At 52.0% G+C, this 15,719-nt stretch overlaps 4 protein-coding genes across 4 annotated transcripts; 3 read left to right on the forward strand and 1 right to left on the reverse strand.

Annotated features, from left to right (window-relative positions):
- Positions 1 to 172: 172 nt before the first annotated feature.
- On the forward strand, positions 173 to 4,926 carry ASPVEDRAFT_56697 (uncharacterized protein; the record flags this gene model as incomplete). The annotated part of the gene is made up of 6 exons (XM_040815239.1): positions 173 to 1,626; positions 2,015 to 2,197; positions 2,244 to 2,635; positions 3,864 to 4,311; positions 4,363 to 4,548; positions 4,761 to 4,926. 6 exons carry the CDS (start codon positions 173 to 175, stop codon positions 4,924 to 4,926), a joined length of 2,829 nt encoding a protein of 942 aa, XP_040673029.1.
- A 622-nt stretch (positions 4,927 to 5,548) lies between these two features.
- Positions 5,549 to 7,241, forward strand: ASPVEDRAFT_56698 (uncharacterized protein; the record flags this gene model as incomplete). The annotated part of the gene is made up of 6 exons (XM_040815240.1): positions 5,549 to 5,870; positions 5,927 to 6,022; positions 6,076 to 6,176; positions 6,235 to 6,506; positions 6,552 to 6,970; positions 7,027 to 7,241. The coding sequence occupies 6 exons, from the start codon at positions 5,549 to 5,551 to the stop codon at positions 7,239 to 7,241; spliced, it is 1,425 nt and encodes a 474-aa protein (XP_040673030.1).
- On the reverse strand, positions 7,147 to 8,072 carry ASPVEDRAFT_46618 (uncharacterized protein). The gene is made up of 2 exons (XM_040813599.1): positions 7,834 to 8,072; positions 7,147 to 7,784 (listed from the first exon to the last, which is right to left on the reverse strand). The coding sequence occupies exons 1-2, from the start codon at positions 8,028 to 8,030 to the stop codon at positions 7,502 to 7,504; spliced, it is 480 nt and encodes a 159-aa protein (XP_040673031.1). The 5' UTR covers positions 8,031 to 8,072; the 3' UTR covers positions 7,147 to 7,501.
- Positions 8,073 to 8,501: 429 nt separating this feature from the next.
- ASPVEDRAFT_177761 (uncharacterized protein) lies at positions 8,502 to 15,312 on the forward strand. The gene is made up of 4 exons (XM_040808797.1): positions 8,502 to 9,377; positions 9,438 to 9,774; positions 9,826 to 10,101; positions 10,153 to 15,312. Exons 1-4 carry the CDS (start codon positions 8,943 to 8,945, stop codon positions 15,213 to 15,215), a joined length of 6,111 nt encoding a protein of 2,036 aa, XP_040673032.1. The 5' UTR covers positions 8,502 to 8,942; the 3' UTR covers positions 15,216 to 15,312.
- The last annotated feature ends 407 nt before the right edge of the window (positions 15,313 to 15,719 follow it).

A 15,719-nucleotide genomic window follows, 5' to 3' on the forward strand; every position in this document is an offset into this window, starting at 1 on the left:
TGCAGAACGGGGGATCAGCTCACTCAGGATTAGAATTGATACATAAACTCTCTTTAGTTTGTCTTGTCTTGACTCGCGTTGCTGGGGTGGAATATGGGTTTAGATATATAACGCCTTCCCCCTTTTAATTGTCGAGAGTCGCACCTTGCCCTGAGAACCACATCAATCAAACATGCTTCCCCAGATTTCGTCAGGATATGGCCTTCTCGCCCTGGCCCTCTCGGTCGCTGCGTCTGCTGCTTCTGGAGCGGGCCCAGAGGCATGCGGGAACTTGACGCAGACACTCGGTGACAAGATCGTCGTCTCCAACGCCCACAGCGAACAGTACATGACATCCAAGAACTCGTACTTCAACACCGAGCAGAGCAAATACAAGCCGTCTTGCATTGTCTACCCAACCTCAGCAGAAGACGTCTCTACCGCAATCAAAGCGATCCGCAAGTCCGACTCCCGGTTCGCCATCAAGGCTGGCGGACACAACCCTAATGACTTCTACTCGTCTGTCGACAAGGGCGTGCTTATTGATCTCTCGTCTCTAACGCAGAAGTGGTATGATGAGGACTCGAAGCTCGCGACGTACCAGCCCGGCGGCAATTTCGGGGATGTGTACGAGTACTTTGCGCAGTGGAATCGCACGGTTGTGGGTGCGCGCTTGGCCGGTGTAGGGACTGGCCTTGCCCTCGGTGGTGGTCTTTCGTATCTCTCCAGCCAGTATGGAATGGCCTGTGACTCGTTCCGCGAACTTGAGGTGGTGCTGCCCTCTGGCGAGATCGTTACTGCGTCGGAGCACAGTAACCCCGACCTGTTCTTTGGTTTGCGTGGCGGCGGTGGGAATGCCTATGGTGTTGTCACCAAGTATACGGTGCAGAGTTACCCGGCGGGTACATTCTATGCTGGGAATGTGTTTTACCTGTTCCAGCAGAACTCGGCTGTGCTGGATGCGATCAGTGACTTTGTTCGGTATAACGAGGACCCCAAGGCTGCGATTATCGGGACGTATATGAAACTCCCCACCCCGGATCTGGAGTTCAACCTCGACGAGGCGATTATGATGTTCCTGGTCTATGACGGCGAGGACGCAGGGGATGTGTTTAAGAATTTCACGGACATCCCGAATCTGGCGAATACGCTCAAGCCAATGGACTACAATGGTGTCGTGAACTTGCCTCTTCCCGGTAGCGCATCGCTCAGTAATGGTCGAAACAACTTCCGGGTTACCGCGCACAGCGGCGACAAGGAGGGTAGCGACAACCTGAACGAGCTGTACGAGAAATGGCGCACCTGGAGCGAGGAGAATAAGGGCCAGTACCTCTTGACCTCGTTCGACGTCCAGCCCATCCCGAAGTCGCTGACGGATGCCTCGAACTCGAACTACGGCGGCAATGCGATGCAGATGCCGGACGGGCCGTGGTACTGGGTGAATTATCTTCTGACGGTGTCGCCGCTCTTGTCGGACGAGGATGCGCAGAAGGTGGAGGATAGTTACAGGGACCTTGTTGCGGCGGTGCCTCCCACTGAGGGATTGCCGCTGTTTATCAACGATGCGGCGCATGACCAGAGTGCGCTGTCTACGTATGGGGGGTATGACAAGCTGAAGACCATCAAGGCCAAGTATGACCCCGATGGGTTCTTTAGCAAGCGTACCGGGGGTTGGCAGTTTCCTTGATTCATCGATTGTATATGTTGATATGTTGATATGAAGAATAACCGCCGACATTGACGTAGTATGACTTGACATCCACGGCGTCAAATATTTGCAATATAACTGAGACATGATTAGCATCATGAATGCCAATAAAATTGTCGAGAAATGTGATCCAACTGCATTTCAACTGTAGGCGCCGGCGGTTAGAGTCTAGTGCTGCAGTGTAGGCGCCGGGGGCGGGCCGATCCTTGATGCACGTTAGACAAAGAACGGGCGCTTCCATTTATAGAATGGGTGAATGCAGCGACAATAAAGAGACTGCTATATATTCCCTGGCCCTGGCTGTTTGGACTCCAACTTGCAACCAAGTATCAACAAAATGTCACTACGCTGTCTGCTCTACCTTCTGTTCTCATCGATTTCCTTAGCAAGTCAGGATGTTTTGCGAGATTCCAATCGAGACTCAAGCCTGGACTCATTTCCGCTTCACCCAGTTCTGGCCACAAAGACCATCACATATAATGAACAGACACCATTGCCAGCCCAGAGCAAGTATCCCCACCATCTCATACTATATCTTCTAACACCATGAAGACAGTAGCGACCTGGATAATATATCCTGCCCCGACTGCTGCTCCGCCGACCACTGCTTCCCAGGAGACTACTGCTACCAGCACAGCGGCAAAGGCTACTGCTGCCCCCAAGGTGTAGAATGCTTCCAGATCAGCGGCAGCGTCTGCTTCGACCAGACGATCGTGTGGTACGATGAGGTTCACATTGTGGAGGATACGGATAGTGCTGAGGTGGTCACGGCGTGGGATCTGCACGAGTCTGTGCAGCGTGCGAAAACGAGGCTCACTGTGACGGCCTCGTATCCGGGCGAGGGTCGTTCCTCGTATTCGAGTCTTAGTTCAAGTGTTCTGGAGGCAGCGGCGACCTCGTCATTGGTGTTGGATACGATATCCACGCGGACATTAACGAGAATGAGCAGTCCGACTTCGGACCCTCTGATGGATGGTAGACCAGACTTGTGAGACTTGTGAGACTTGGGCGGGACCCAGAGATGATCGTGCCGTAATTTTAGAATTTTAGTTGATTCGTTCAGGAGTTATTTGTTTATTCTTTGTCAGCGGAGCTGCACCGGAATTCGAGTGTTTTGTGCACAACTATCTCCGTAAATCGCCCGAGTTCCGAGAGGACGCGCAGCATCCGGACTCCGAATACGCGGAACCAACTGAGCCGGAGCCAGAAAACGAAATCTTGACTGAATATCAATTCTGCAACCTTCTTTAGTGGAGTTGTTCCATGGATCTTGTCGGTCCCGGCGCTTCCTGCTGACCTCACGTGAGCTGTCACCCTGGCGTGACATCCAGCAATTCAGCGGAGCACCGGCAGCTGTCGAGGACAAAAGCTATACAGTGCCTGATAGATTGGGAACATTCACATTGATGCACCTGATTGTTGTGATATCTTGGTGCCTGTTGGACTGAAGCTGTTCTTGTCCGCTGCTCACGCGAGCAGACCCACGCAATCGCAGGGCTGAAAACGAGCCAAATTACGAGTACGAGATGGCTTGACTCTGCGCCAATCAGCAGCGGCAGCAGCATATCGCGCGGATCTGGACTCGCCGTTGATTGCAGCTTGTTTTGTGCTTAAATTGTGCAGAGAATCTCAGTTTGAGGCGGTCAGCTGCTCTCCTGCCACTCTCCCTTTCCCTTTCCCTCTCCCTGTCGTCGGTCACCCTGTGTCCTTTTCTGTTCCTTTTCTGTTCCATTTCTGTTGTCTGTCAGCGTCCGATCTTTGATTTCTTTCTCTATATACATATTTCTTGGCCTTCATACTGGCTGGAGATCGCCTCACTCCCTCTCGCGTGCTCTAACCACACACGGCTAGCATTCGATCCTTAGGACGCTTTCCTGAGGCCATCTCAGCCAGTAACAAGGCCGTGAAATCCAACTCGACGACAACGGAGTCGTGATCCAGCGAGTCAGAAATGTCGACCAATTCCGCAGGCAAGATTGATCTGGGCAAACCCCAGTTTGCCTCCCACTCATGGCTCGAGCCGATCGTGTGTCACCCTGCTCTTCACTGTGCCCCGCGAGATCTAACAGACTTATTGACTAGGTCGTCGTGAGCATCATGCTTATTTCCCTCTACGTGAACCGCTATAAACACTTCCGCATCCTCGACACCAACCGTGACCCGGTCGCCGAGCGAGAGTTCCTCAAGGCCGACATTGAAGCGAGCTCGGTTCCGCTGCCGGACGATCAGAATGGCCTGGATAGATCATACCCCCCGAAGCGTCGATCATACGGCTGCTGCGTGATCAGCACGCCAAACTCCTCTCGTTTCGCGCATCACGTCCACAGCCGCTTCGTCCAGAAATTCCCCTTCTTGGTTGAGATGTTCTACTGGATCCTCAACTATGCCTTCTACTCTTGCACCAAGGCGATAGCGCAGGCGCTATCTCCGGCTGGAACGGACGTAGTACAGCTCGCGCAGGACCACGGCATATCTATTCTTGACTTGGAACACCGTTCGATTTTCAGCATTTTTTTCCCCGTCGAAGAATCGGAGTTCCAATCCTTCTTTCTCAACGGGCATCCGGGGTGGATGACGTTCTTCAATCGGATCTACTCCCTGGTCCACATCCCAGGGACCGTCGCGTGAGTTGCCCGATCCGAACTGGATCTCGCCAACGGCTCTGACTTTCATAGGTTCATCTCATGGTACTACTGGGCCGCCCCTGATCATCACCGATTTGCGACCGTCCGCCGCACGATGACGCTTGGAAATTTCGTCGCGTTTATCGTCTTCTGTTTCTATCCGTGCATGCCCCCGCGGCTGCTTCCCGAGTCGTACAACTTCCACGACACCGTGCGCCAGGAGAACGCAGAGAGCGTGTGGGTCGGCGGGAAGACGGTGAACCAACTAGCTGCCATGCCGAGCTTGCACTTTACCTATGCTTTCTGCATCGGTGCGACGTTTATGTACCACTCCAATTTCTGGTCGCTGTTCAAGGGTGGCCGGAGGACACTGCGTGCTATGACCACCACGGCTGCTTTTGTTGGCCTTGGCATCTGTTACCCTCTCCTGGTTCTGTCGGTGATTGTAGCCACGGCAAACCACTACTGGTTCGATGCGACCGTCGCAATGTTCTCCGTCGCCATGTGCTTCGCCCTCAACCGGATCTGGCTGGTCCTTTTGCCGGCAGAGGATATCTTTCTCTGGGTGACGCGACTGGAAAAGCCGGTGCCAACGACTGGCAGCAGGCTTCGTAATAGCAGCTGGCATATGCAGAACGACTCCTCGGAGTCGGAGCACCTGCTGCAGCGCGCATAATCAAGTTATGGCCTACCGCATTTCCCGCTATATACTGGGATAATATCTATATTGCATATACACGAGCATATAATAAGCGTGACTTGACGCTAATTCACATAATACCTAGGAGTTAATTTAAAGGCATTTATCGATCTGATATTTTCCCTCGTCTACCTTTACCACAGCCAGCACCGACTGAATGACTTGGTCGGTCTACCGCGACCAACTATGATGATCAAACTCCAGTCGAGGTCTGATCTTGAGACCACGGCAGTTGGCAGCCATCTTGAGCCGAACTCCCAGCAACGGGCAAAGCCCCACAGGGAATCATTTGCTGAATGAGGGAAGAGGCGTCTCTCCAAGCTGCACCCCGCGTTGACAGGTCTCCGGCTCTGGGATATTGCGGGGAAGAAGTTGGAGAGCCGAAGTACACGTAGCAGCGATGAGTGTCCTCCGATCTTGGATAGTTACAGAAAAACCCATATACAAGTACAATTATTCACATCGTAACATCAAATCCACCAAAAACTGTTCCCCAAATCTGTCAACATGGACCCAGAAAGTAAAGACATCAAACCTATGCACATTGACGACGTCGACGCCAGCAAGCCACAACCTGAAGGACTCGATCTCAAGACAGAACGACGAGTTATCTGGAAATGCGATCTGCACGTTGTCCCAGTATTGATGGTCCTGTATCTCCTCGCCTTCCTGGACCGAATAAACATCGGCAATGCTCGCCTGCAAGGTCTCGAAGAAGACCTCGGCATGCAGGGGAATGACTACAACATCGCACTATTTATCTTCTTCATCCCGTATATTCTGTGTGAGATCCCGTGTAATCTCATCATGAAGAGGCTTGCGCCGTCGACATGGTTGAGCTCGATTATGGGGCTGTGGGGTGCGTTAACACCCTGCCTGATATTGTGGTTTTAGCAAACTGGCTGATTGAATTAGGGATTACAACGATCTGCCAGGGGTTCGTCCAGAACAACGGCGGCTTGATGACTTGTCGGTTCTTTATTGACATGTTCGAGGCTGGGTTCTTGCCGGGTTAGTTGGAGTGTCTAAACTTGGTTGATTTGACGAGACTGATGGCCATTTAGGATGCGTCTATCTTATTTCAATGTACTACAAGCGATATGAGCTGCAGTGGCGGCTTACACTGTTCTTCGCGGCGGCCATACTCGCAGGAGCAGTTAGCGGGGCGAGTTTTTCTTCTAAGCCGGTGTGATAACTTGGATAATGTCTAATTGGTGGTACAGCTTTTGGCCTATGGAATGGCATACATGGACGGCGTCCGGGGATACTCGTCCTGGCGCTGGATCTTCATACTAGAGGGTCTCGCCACGACAGTCATTGCTATTATAGCCAAGTTCTTCATCGTCGACTGGCCAGATAAAGCGCGGTTTCTGAACGACTCAGAACGTGCTATCCTGCATTCCCGATTGCAGAATGATCAAGGTGGGCATCGGATGGATCGACTAAATAAGGCTGCTGTTAGACGGATTTTGATGGACGGCAAGATATACCTGGGGTGAGCTTTGACTGCTGGCTGGAGAGGAATTGACTGACAGTATAGGACAATCATGTACCTGGGCGTCTTGAATACCGGATACGCAGCGTCGTTCGTTACCCCGACTATACTTAACGAGATGGGGTGGACGTCCCTGCAGGCACAGGTGATGAGTGTACCTGTCTACGTCGTGGCAGCAGCCCTGACCCTCTGCACGTCCCTCCTAAGTGACCGATGCAAGCACCGCTTTGGCTTCGCGATGGCCGGCTGTATGATATCAACAGTGGGATATATTATCCTCCTCGCGCAGGACTTTGTCACAACGGGTGTCAAGTACTTCGCCCTCTATGCTGTTGTTGGTGGCGGCTACATCGCCCAGCCCATTTTCATCGGCTGGCTAAGCAATAATATGAGTGGACACTATAAGCAGGCAATAGCCTCAGCGGTGCAGATTGGGTTCGGGAACTGTGGTGGCTTTGTCGCGAGTAATATCTTTCTTGACGCTTTTTAACTGCAACAACTTTAATATACGCTATTGGAGCTGGAATTACTGAGGCGCCGTACTACCGCTCTGGCTATGGGACGTGTCTTGCGTTGATCTGGGTGTGTGTGATTGCTGCGACTGTGCTGCTTTTCATGCTTGTACGGGAGAATCGGAACCGTGGGCAGGGGAAGCGCGATTACTTGCTGAGCCTTGATGAGCAGGAGGTGGGCAATCTGGGGGATTCGCATCCGCATTTTCGCTTTACGTACTAGAGGGTATACAGATCAGCAACACTAGCTAGAATTGTGATTGGGGATAACCAGAGTATTAACATTGAAGTATCCTTAGAGTGCTACACTGGAATGAAGACTCGGAAGTTACCACGCTGTTAAAAGTAAATTATAGTTCAAAATATCATGCTGCAAGCCCATTGTACCGGGATGTCTTGCCAGTGTGATTTGAAACAATTGCATTATTCGTCAATTATATTTCGAAAACCTACGTTTATGTAGACAGTGTACAAGCCAGCACATTAAAACAAACCGATAGTAACATCACCCTGAAGAACAGCGTGCAGTTCCAACGCAACATCCGCCCTGAGATCCAGATTGATCCGAACATTCAGACTGGAGTCCTTCTCTGGCGGCCTCTTCGTACCAGCCTTACGAGATGTCACACCTCTGTTTCCCCAAGGGCCAACAGGTGGAGCCTCATCCTCGATCAAGGGTTTAGTTTTCTTTCCCGTACCCTTTTTGGGGTCATCGGCTCCAGTATCAAGCTGGAGCTCGTTCTCGTCATCCCGTTGGTCAGTGTTGCTGGTGCCGTTAGAACGATATCAGTGTGTTTCTGTATTGAGAGCCTTACCTGTAAGGGTCGGTCATTTCAGCTAAGAGAGGCGTTTCCTCTGTAGGTGTGGGTGTAGGTGGTAGTTGTGGTGGTGGTGGTGGTGGTGGCGGAGGCGGCTCTGCTATCAGCCGGACAATGGTATCGCAAAGTTTCGAATATAGAGTGGAAACGAATGAAGGGACGTAGATACAGAACCTCCACAACGCAGCATACATCCGAGATTGGTGATGTCTAAATACCTGGAATCGGGGTGTGCCGGCGGTTCTAAATCCACTGCCCGGTCGCTGTCGTGCCGCAAGTGCCGATGTTACGACGATGTTCGACTATACTGATGTCAGGGTGTCCACCTGAGCATCGGTCTATCAGAGTAGGGCTAGTTGAGACCACACGTAATACCTAGGATGGAAAGTGGTCTGATGTAGACGGCGTGGGCCTGTTTCCGGGCATCAAGCGCATCATGGATGTTGTCGGTGACACGCCCCAGCCAATGAGCCTGTCTGGACATGGATCAGAAGCCAGTGGAGGAGTGCTACTGATCGTCGGACTATTATCCTGGCTAATTCTCGCATTGGCTGAACAATTCCCTCGGAGTACCAGATTACAACGGCGATGGATATCTCATGACCCGCAAGCCCTAAGATAAGGCGGGCGATCACAACCATCTATAATCCTAGACCACTGCACATCGCTGACATCAGGTTGACTACATGCGGTCGGAACTGCTTTTCCTGCAGGGATAGACAAGTAAAACCGTGGTTATCAACCCCGGATCTTGGTACGGTCGCTCATCTCCCGACCGGCGCGGCTGCGAACCAAACACCCACGCAAGGCTGAACCCTGGAACCAACCCCCATGAGTTCATAACAATGCGGTGACCATGATCTGGAGCCCCGCGTATGATGGTACGACAGTTTTGGCCGCAAACAGTAATCGACAATAGCAGCGCTCTCCGCACAGCCTGACGTGGTCGTGATGTTGGTACTTTTGCCATTTGGGCAACAATAAATGAAGGCCAGGCTTCTGTTGGGAGCTGGTGGTTGTTTATGAAGATAATTATTACTATCGCCATAATCATTCCATGCTAATATTGTCTCATGATATAAAGAACGACGCCATCTCTCTACACAATGGCGACGTCCTTCCAAGCTCATGTCCATAATTCCTTTGAGTCCCCAGCTACTTCTTTCACGCATACCAGATGGGTTCCTGGTATTCCAGACGAGACTGGGGCTTCTACCATCTCCTCCTTTCGTTCCAGAGTATCATCTAGTGAAACAAGCACCTCTTTGAATGACCTTTCGCGTACTCTAGAGTACCGAAAATCCCACATGATGGACCCTTCCAGCATCAATAGCGCAAGCCATGAGAGGATCCTGGACTGGATCCGCTCAGAGCGTATGCGCAAGCTACCCCCTGAGGGAAGCAGCTATGACAAGGTCCTTGTTCGCGCAAGGCTGTTTGTTGAGCGACTGTACTCCTTTGAATTAGGGATTCAGCCGTTTGCAGGCGATAGCCAGACCGCGACGCAGCTGGCTTATATCTATTGTGCCACTCTCCTTAGGGTACGTTCAGCAGCAATTGAAGTTAAGAAGTATTTACGCTAATCTGACATCTTTATCTAGCTGGGCGAGGAAAACAGTGAAGCCCTGATGGATCTGTTTAGTTTCTTCTATCGATGTTCAACAGACCTTCACCACCTCATGGGTCGCGCGGAACTGTTCCCTGTGTCTCGCAAGATCAGAGACCAGGTTACCCTTGCTGTTGGCGATCTGGTGACGTTGGTTGTGGAAATTACATCGCATTTCCAAAAGTCTCTCACGGATATCACGTCCGGTTCTGTTGCGATTGATATCCACAATACCTTCTCTGAGCTCATCGAGAGCTTCCAGGCCCGTTGTGAAGATGTGTCTGAGTTGATGTGGCAGCATCAGATCTCGCAAGAGGGCCTCGGGCATCAAGGTAATCGTGATTCAGTTTATATTTGCCGGTGTCGCTAATTTATTATGGTAGTCACCGATGTCAAGACGCTCAGAGAGTGGCTCCAGCCGGAGGATACCGTCCTCGAGCATATCACCAAATACACTGCGCAGTTCGCTCAGGACCGCGAGGAGTCAACATGCCTATGGGTCGCACCGCATCTGACTCGGTTCATGAAAGGTGACCAGAAGACACTGGCCATCACTGGCAATCCAGGTTCGGGCAAGTCGATTCTGGCAACAGTTATCAATGACCACCTCCAGAGCCCTATTGCGGGTGTATCGTACCAATCTATCTTTGTTCCAATCAGTAAGTCTTTATTCGAGTGGATACTAGTGCCGCACTGATGTATAAATATAGACAGCAGAATTCCTGCCCTAACAACTCCCCAGGCTGTTGCCAAGGCAATTCTTGCTGAATTATTTGCATTGAGAATTGGAAACGTCGGTCTTTACAAGTCTCTCTCAGACACATATAAGCGCTGCACGAAGACTGTCAATGACGAAGAGTATACGGACTTGCTCTGGGCTGCTGTGAAGAGCGGCCTTCATTCATCCATGCAGGGCTCTAAACCGACTGTGCTCATCGTTGACGGAACAGACGAGTCTACCTGTGGACAGGATGTTCTGCTCAAAGGCCTCAGGGGAGCGAGTACCGACGTTGATAATCTGAAGCTGATTGTGACCGGCTCTGAGAAGCACAATACTTTTCCTAAACAGTCGTCTGTGAATATAACCCCAGACCTTATCTCGGATGACGTTGCGGCGGTGGTTCGAACTGTTTTCGATCACTGTCCAGCCTACAACTCGCTCAATGCAGAAGACCAGGAGGTTTGCGTGCACCGCATCGTGAAGGCTGCAGAGGGCTCGTTCCTCTGGGCCAAACTCGCCGCCAAAAGAATCCGTGACGACAATACATCGAAAACTCGGCCCTTGGTCAAGGATATCGGCAGCTTTGTGAAGGCAAACCATACCGTTAACGACTTGGTGTATCAAACTCTCAAGTCCAATGCTTCGCAGGCCGGTGTGAAGATAGTTGCCTGGCTTGCTACGGCTGCACGACCCCTGACCATCTCAGAACTGTCAAGTCTTCTGTCTATCCAGCCAGACAAGGACGCTATTGTTGAACAGAAGGCTGCCCCCCTCAACCTTCTAAAGCCCTTTGCGTCGCTCGTCTTCTACCAGAACAACATGGTGTACCTGCGTCACGGTCAGCTTCGCAGCGCCATCTGCCACATCATCAGCAATGACAAGTCCATTCCAGCCATCAAAGACACGCAGCTTGACCTGATTCGCAGGATGGCAGTCTACATCAAGCACACCGTTACTGGAAAGCAGGAACCATCCCTGGATACCCCAGATCCACAACAGGCTGAGAGTCTGGTCGAGAAGCATCCTTTCCTGGACTTCTCCCTGCGATACTGGCTGGGCCATACTAGGATCGCTTTCGGCTGCGACTCAGACCAGGAGATATCTAAAGCCGGCCAGGCCTTGAGTCAAGTCTTCCCGGGCAGTTCCTTGGTCCCTATGCTGGAAATGACAGTCTGGAAGAGAAAGCCAACCCCGTCCCTGGTCTCGTTGTATACTACCCAGGCTCGCCTCTACCAGAACGTCCTGGGGACGAGGGACCCTGCTACCTTGCAGGCAACCCTCTGCCAGGCATTATTCTTCCAGAAGGTGCAGGATGTGACGCCGTCGCAGGCGAGTGAGGTATTCTACAATACTACGAAGATCTGCCAGTCAGTTCTTACAGTGCATCATCTCATTACGATGCGCATGACGAAGCACTTCCTCGACTTTACTGAGAAGAGGACCACGAAAACTAAGTCTGAGATTATGACAAGGAGAACTGAAATGCTTCAAGTCCTGGTTGAATGCTACAAGGTCCACTATGGCGCCTCGAGCGAGATGGTCGTGTCGACTCTAACGCAGCTTTCAGAGCACTACCGAGCAGTCGGCCAGGTGCACAAGGCGCAGGAAATCACAACCATAATCCAGGGCAGCACTGTTGAATCCCAGCAGGAGACAACTACCGCTCGCAGGCCTTCGGAGCAGTCCCTTGTTGTTCAGCTTCATGGTCGGAAGGACTCCGTGGAGCATGGCACGGTCCTGACTCTGGATGAGTCTTTCCAGGACGACATCGCCATAACCGCGACATTCAACCTGCAGTCTCTCCTCTCAAAGGCTGAAAAGGAAATCCGCGAGGGCAATCTAACGGCTGCAGAGCGGACCTATGTGGATATCTGGCAGCAAACCAGCAAGGACAACAGGGTGCATAACTCCACCGAGTCAGAGCTGCGCAATATTAAAGCCATCACCGCATTCTCTGACTTCCTCAAGTCTCAGAGGAGAGACGAGGAGGTTGCTTCTGTGCTGTCCAGCTTCTGGGAAGAGCATTGGCAGTCCATGTCGAGCTCGCAGGAGGTCGTTTCCCAGTTCACTGGCATTGCAAAGCGTATGAGGTCCGTGGGACTGTCCTCGCAGGCCTTGAGCGTATTGAAGCAGTGCTCGCAGCGAACTAGTCGGGAGGGATCTCTGTACAAGGAGATACAAGAGGAGACTGTATCTACCTCTGAGGAAGTACTCCAGGCCGCCGGCTCGTCCACTTCAGGCATGACCGAGTCCGACCTCCAGGAAATGGCGAACAGTAATTCCGATCTCTCTGCTACAGCTATCGACAAACTGGTAAAGATGTACATGGCCCAGCACCGGTGGAAAGATGCTACAAGGACACTGAAACAGGCATTGCAAGGCGCCTGGCCGTCATTCTTTGTGCGCTCTCTCAACGATGTCGTTTTCCCTCGCAGTAATGCGCAGTATTCTATTGACCTGGCGCAACGATTAAGACTCTGCTACCGCTACAGACGCAATCCAGCAAAGGAAGAAGATATCTGCCTTCGACTGTATAACGCAGTCAAGCGTGATCGCAAGGTCGGTGGTAATGAGCTGTTCGACGGCATTGCAAAGGGGCTTGTCAACCTCTACGAGCGCAGTCGCCAGACAGACAAGCTTGTTTCCATCCACAATGACATCTTGAAGGACTACACCAACCGCTTCGGGGATGGCCACCCGGCTGTACTTAAACAGCTTTGGACGTTGGCTGATTTGACTCGTCCGGGAACTGCCTGCGTGGACTACTACCAGCGCGTCTTCGACATCCTGAACAAGAGCTCGGATACCTGCAGACCAGAAGCATTTGAGTGCCTGGTTCTACTCGTGACAGAGCTTTTCAATCAGAAGCGCTATAAGGCTGCACTTCAACCCTGCAGCATCTTGTTCAAGACCCTCCATCATCCGAATATCAACTCCAAGTTGCGCAGTGACAGGTTCGTCAAATCGGTCTATGAGCGGTATATCCACTGCCTGCATATGACCAATGCCGAGTTCCGTGTTATCCACGATGTGACTGCTGAGTATCGAAATGCTTGCCTGTCTGTGTTTGGCACCAAGGCCGTGATTACAATCGAGGCAACCAAGACGCTGGCCCATATCTGCCAGACCTCTAAGGAATACGAGGGCGAGGCCGTGCAACTATACGAGGAGCTCCTCAAGACCAAGTCGGAAGTGGCAGACATCGATTACGAGGATATCCGCGCGACCATCGATGGTATCACTGAGGAGCGAGAAGGCCAGTCAAAGACGACCACCACTACCTCTAAAGGGAAGCATCAGACCGTGTCTATTAGCCATCAGCGCCTGACTACCACACTGTCAATGTATGGATGGGCTCATGAGGCTTCCCTATCTCAAATGGAGGAATTGGTGTCGCTGTATGCCAAGCAGAACGACACTCAAAGCGCCTCAATTCTGCTCCACGACGCTGCTACTCATATTCTCACATCAGAAAGCTCTTCGGCCGACATTATCAAGTCTGCTAAGACTATCGCCGCGGGCTATAGGCAGATCGGACAACTCCAACGCGCAAGAGAGCTGGCCCAGGATATCCACCGCCAGGTCATAACAGGAGACAGCACCTCGGCCAAGTATGGAATAACGTCTAGCAAGCACCAGAGTCTGCTCTTCCTCGCGCAGCTTGAATACAGTCTTCGCGATGAAAGGGAGCTTTCGCTTACTATGAACGAGATCTACTCCTCGCTGATGGCAGAGTCCGTCTACTGCGAACGCTTCCGCACAGAGGCTCGGTCCAAATCCACCAGTCTCCAGTCAATTCTACCCACAGTGTCACATCTGGAGGAGCTATTGAATCTACGGGGTGATGCGCCTAGCTCCCAGCTGCTGATGGAGCAATTCACGGACTACTTCATGTCGCGCGAGGGCGAGGTCCTCGATCTGAATCGGCGACAGGCAACCGTCTTCCTGTCCACGATCCTCCAGCACTTCCGGACGCACTCATCGCAGAACTTCCTGCGCTCGGTGGCGCTCGCCTCGCATGATGGCGTGGTCCATCTCCTTGCGATAAACGAGCACCAGGCTGCAGCGGATCTCGCCCTGGCGTCATTCAGATACGTCCATGCCCACGACGGGTTCGCGACCATGACAACCATGAAGCTAGTCTTTCAGATGGGTCTTGCGACCTCGGCATGGGTCGTCCAGCCAAAGTCTGGGTCTCGGTTTGAACAGGATTTGGTTGATGTATCGGAGACTATCTGCAAGGAGATGCTGAGGCACTGCAAGGGGAAGAACATCGACCTCAGCCAGCTGGACGCCGTGCATCTCAACAATCTCATCAAGATCCTCGATAAGCAGAAGGATTACCTCAGTCTTTCGTGGCTGCTTACCTCGCTGTGGACGAAGCGGCAGATCTCGCACCCGCCTCAGGTGAATGGCGGATATACGCTCGCGCTGGGCCGCATGCTTGTGGTCACCAGGTACTTGGTGGGCGAGTATACTTCTGCAATTCGTCTCGCCGAGGATATTGTATACAACTGTGCGCGAGTGCATGGGCCGACTCATCCCAGTACTGTGGAGATGAGCGTGCTTCTGTCCCAGATGTATACCAGCGTTGCACAGGGCTTCCAGAACAAGGAGGATCAGCGCGAGCTGGCATACCAGTACTACAAGAAGGCCGCTGCGCTGCATGAAAATTCTCTGCGGGCACTGGTTGATCCCAGCTCTGCCAGTATCGCAGGCGAAGATGGGTCTCTAAGTCCTTCCAACTCTGAGCCGTCCAGTCCCGGAGGGGGGGATGGCGCCGAGTCCTCGGGCAAACGGGCCAGGAAGCACCTGCACCTGCTCAAGCTTGCAATTGAGCGGCTGGGTAACTGGCCCAAGGAGTATAGAGAGTACGAGCAGCTGAATTCGGATCTGTTCACGGCGTTTGGAAACGATCTGAAGGGTGTTGAGGGGGTGGATAAGTGGAATCTCAAGCAGTTTGGCTCTGGGCGCGCGGAGGCCAGTGATGATTTGATTGCACTCAAGTCGTATCCCAGATTGGATTTGAATTCTTTGGCTATTACAGTTTAGCTGTGGTTTCTCTTTGTCCGCTCGTGTGAGCAGAAGTGCTTGTTACGTATTATACTTGCAACCAGGAAGAGCAAACGACTTCCACATGTTGCAACTCTCTCGTTACCCAACATGAAATGAAATTGATTACTATGAAAGTCTGGTAAACATATAAACACGGTAAATCATTCAATATCGCCGGCAGTGTGAGAGTAGAATGACAGCGTCGGACTAATCACAACCAATAGAGACGAGCAGCTAATTGACAATTCAGTATCAGGGGAACAGGGATGTACAACCCAAAGTACACCCAGAAGCAAGCATAGTGAGACCCAGAACAAAGCTGAGGGGCGTAAAATCTCCAGAGAAAGCGAACAACGAATTAAGCAAACTGCCAACAACGCCAGCCAGGCCCCATGCTGTAAGAACGAGGCCATAGTGATGAGAGAACGAACCGTCAGGACCAAGACGACTCTTGATAATACCCGGAAGCGTGCTGAAACCGACTCCATGGGCAAAGAAGAC

Source organism: Aspergillus versicolor (genome assembly GCF_001890125.1).
Source record: "Aspergillus versicolor CBS 583.65 unplaced genomic scaffold ASPVEscaffold_12, whole genome shotgun sequence".
In the NCBI taxonomy this organism is placed as follows: Eukaryota; Fungi; Ascomycota; class Eurotiomycetes; order Eurotiales; family Aspergillaceae; genus Aspergillus; species Aspergillus versicolor.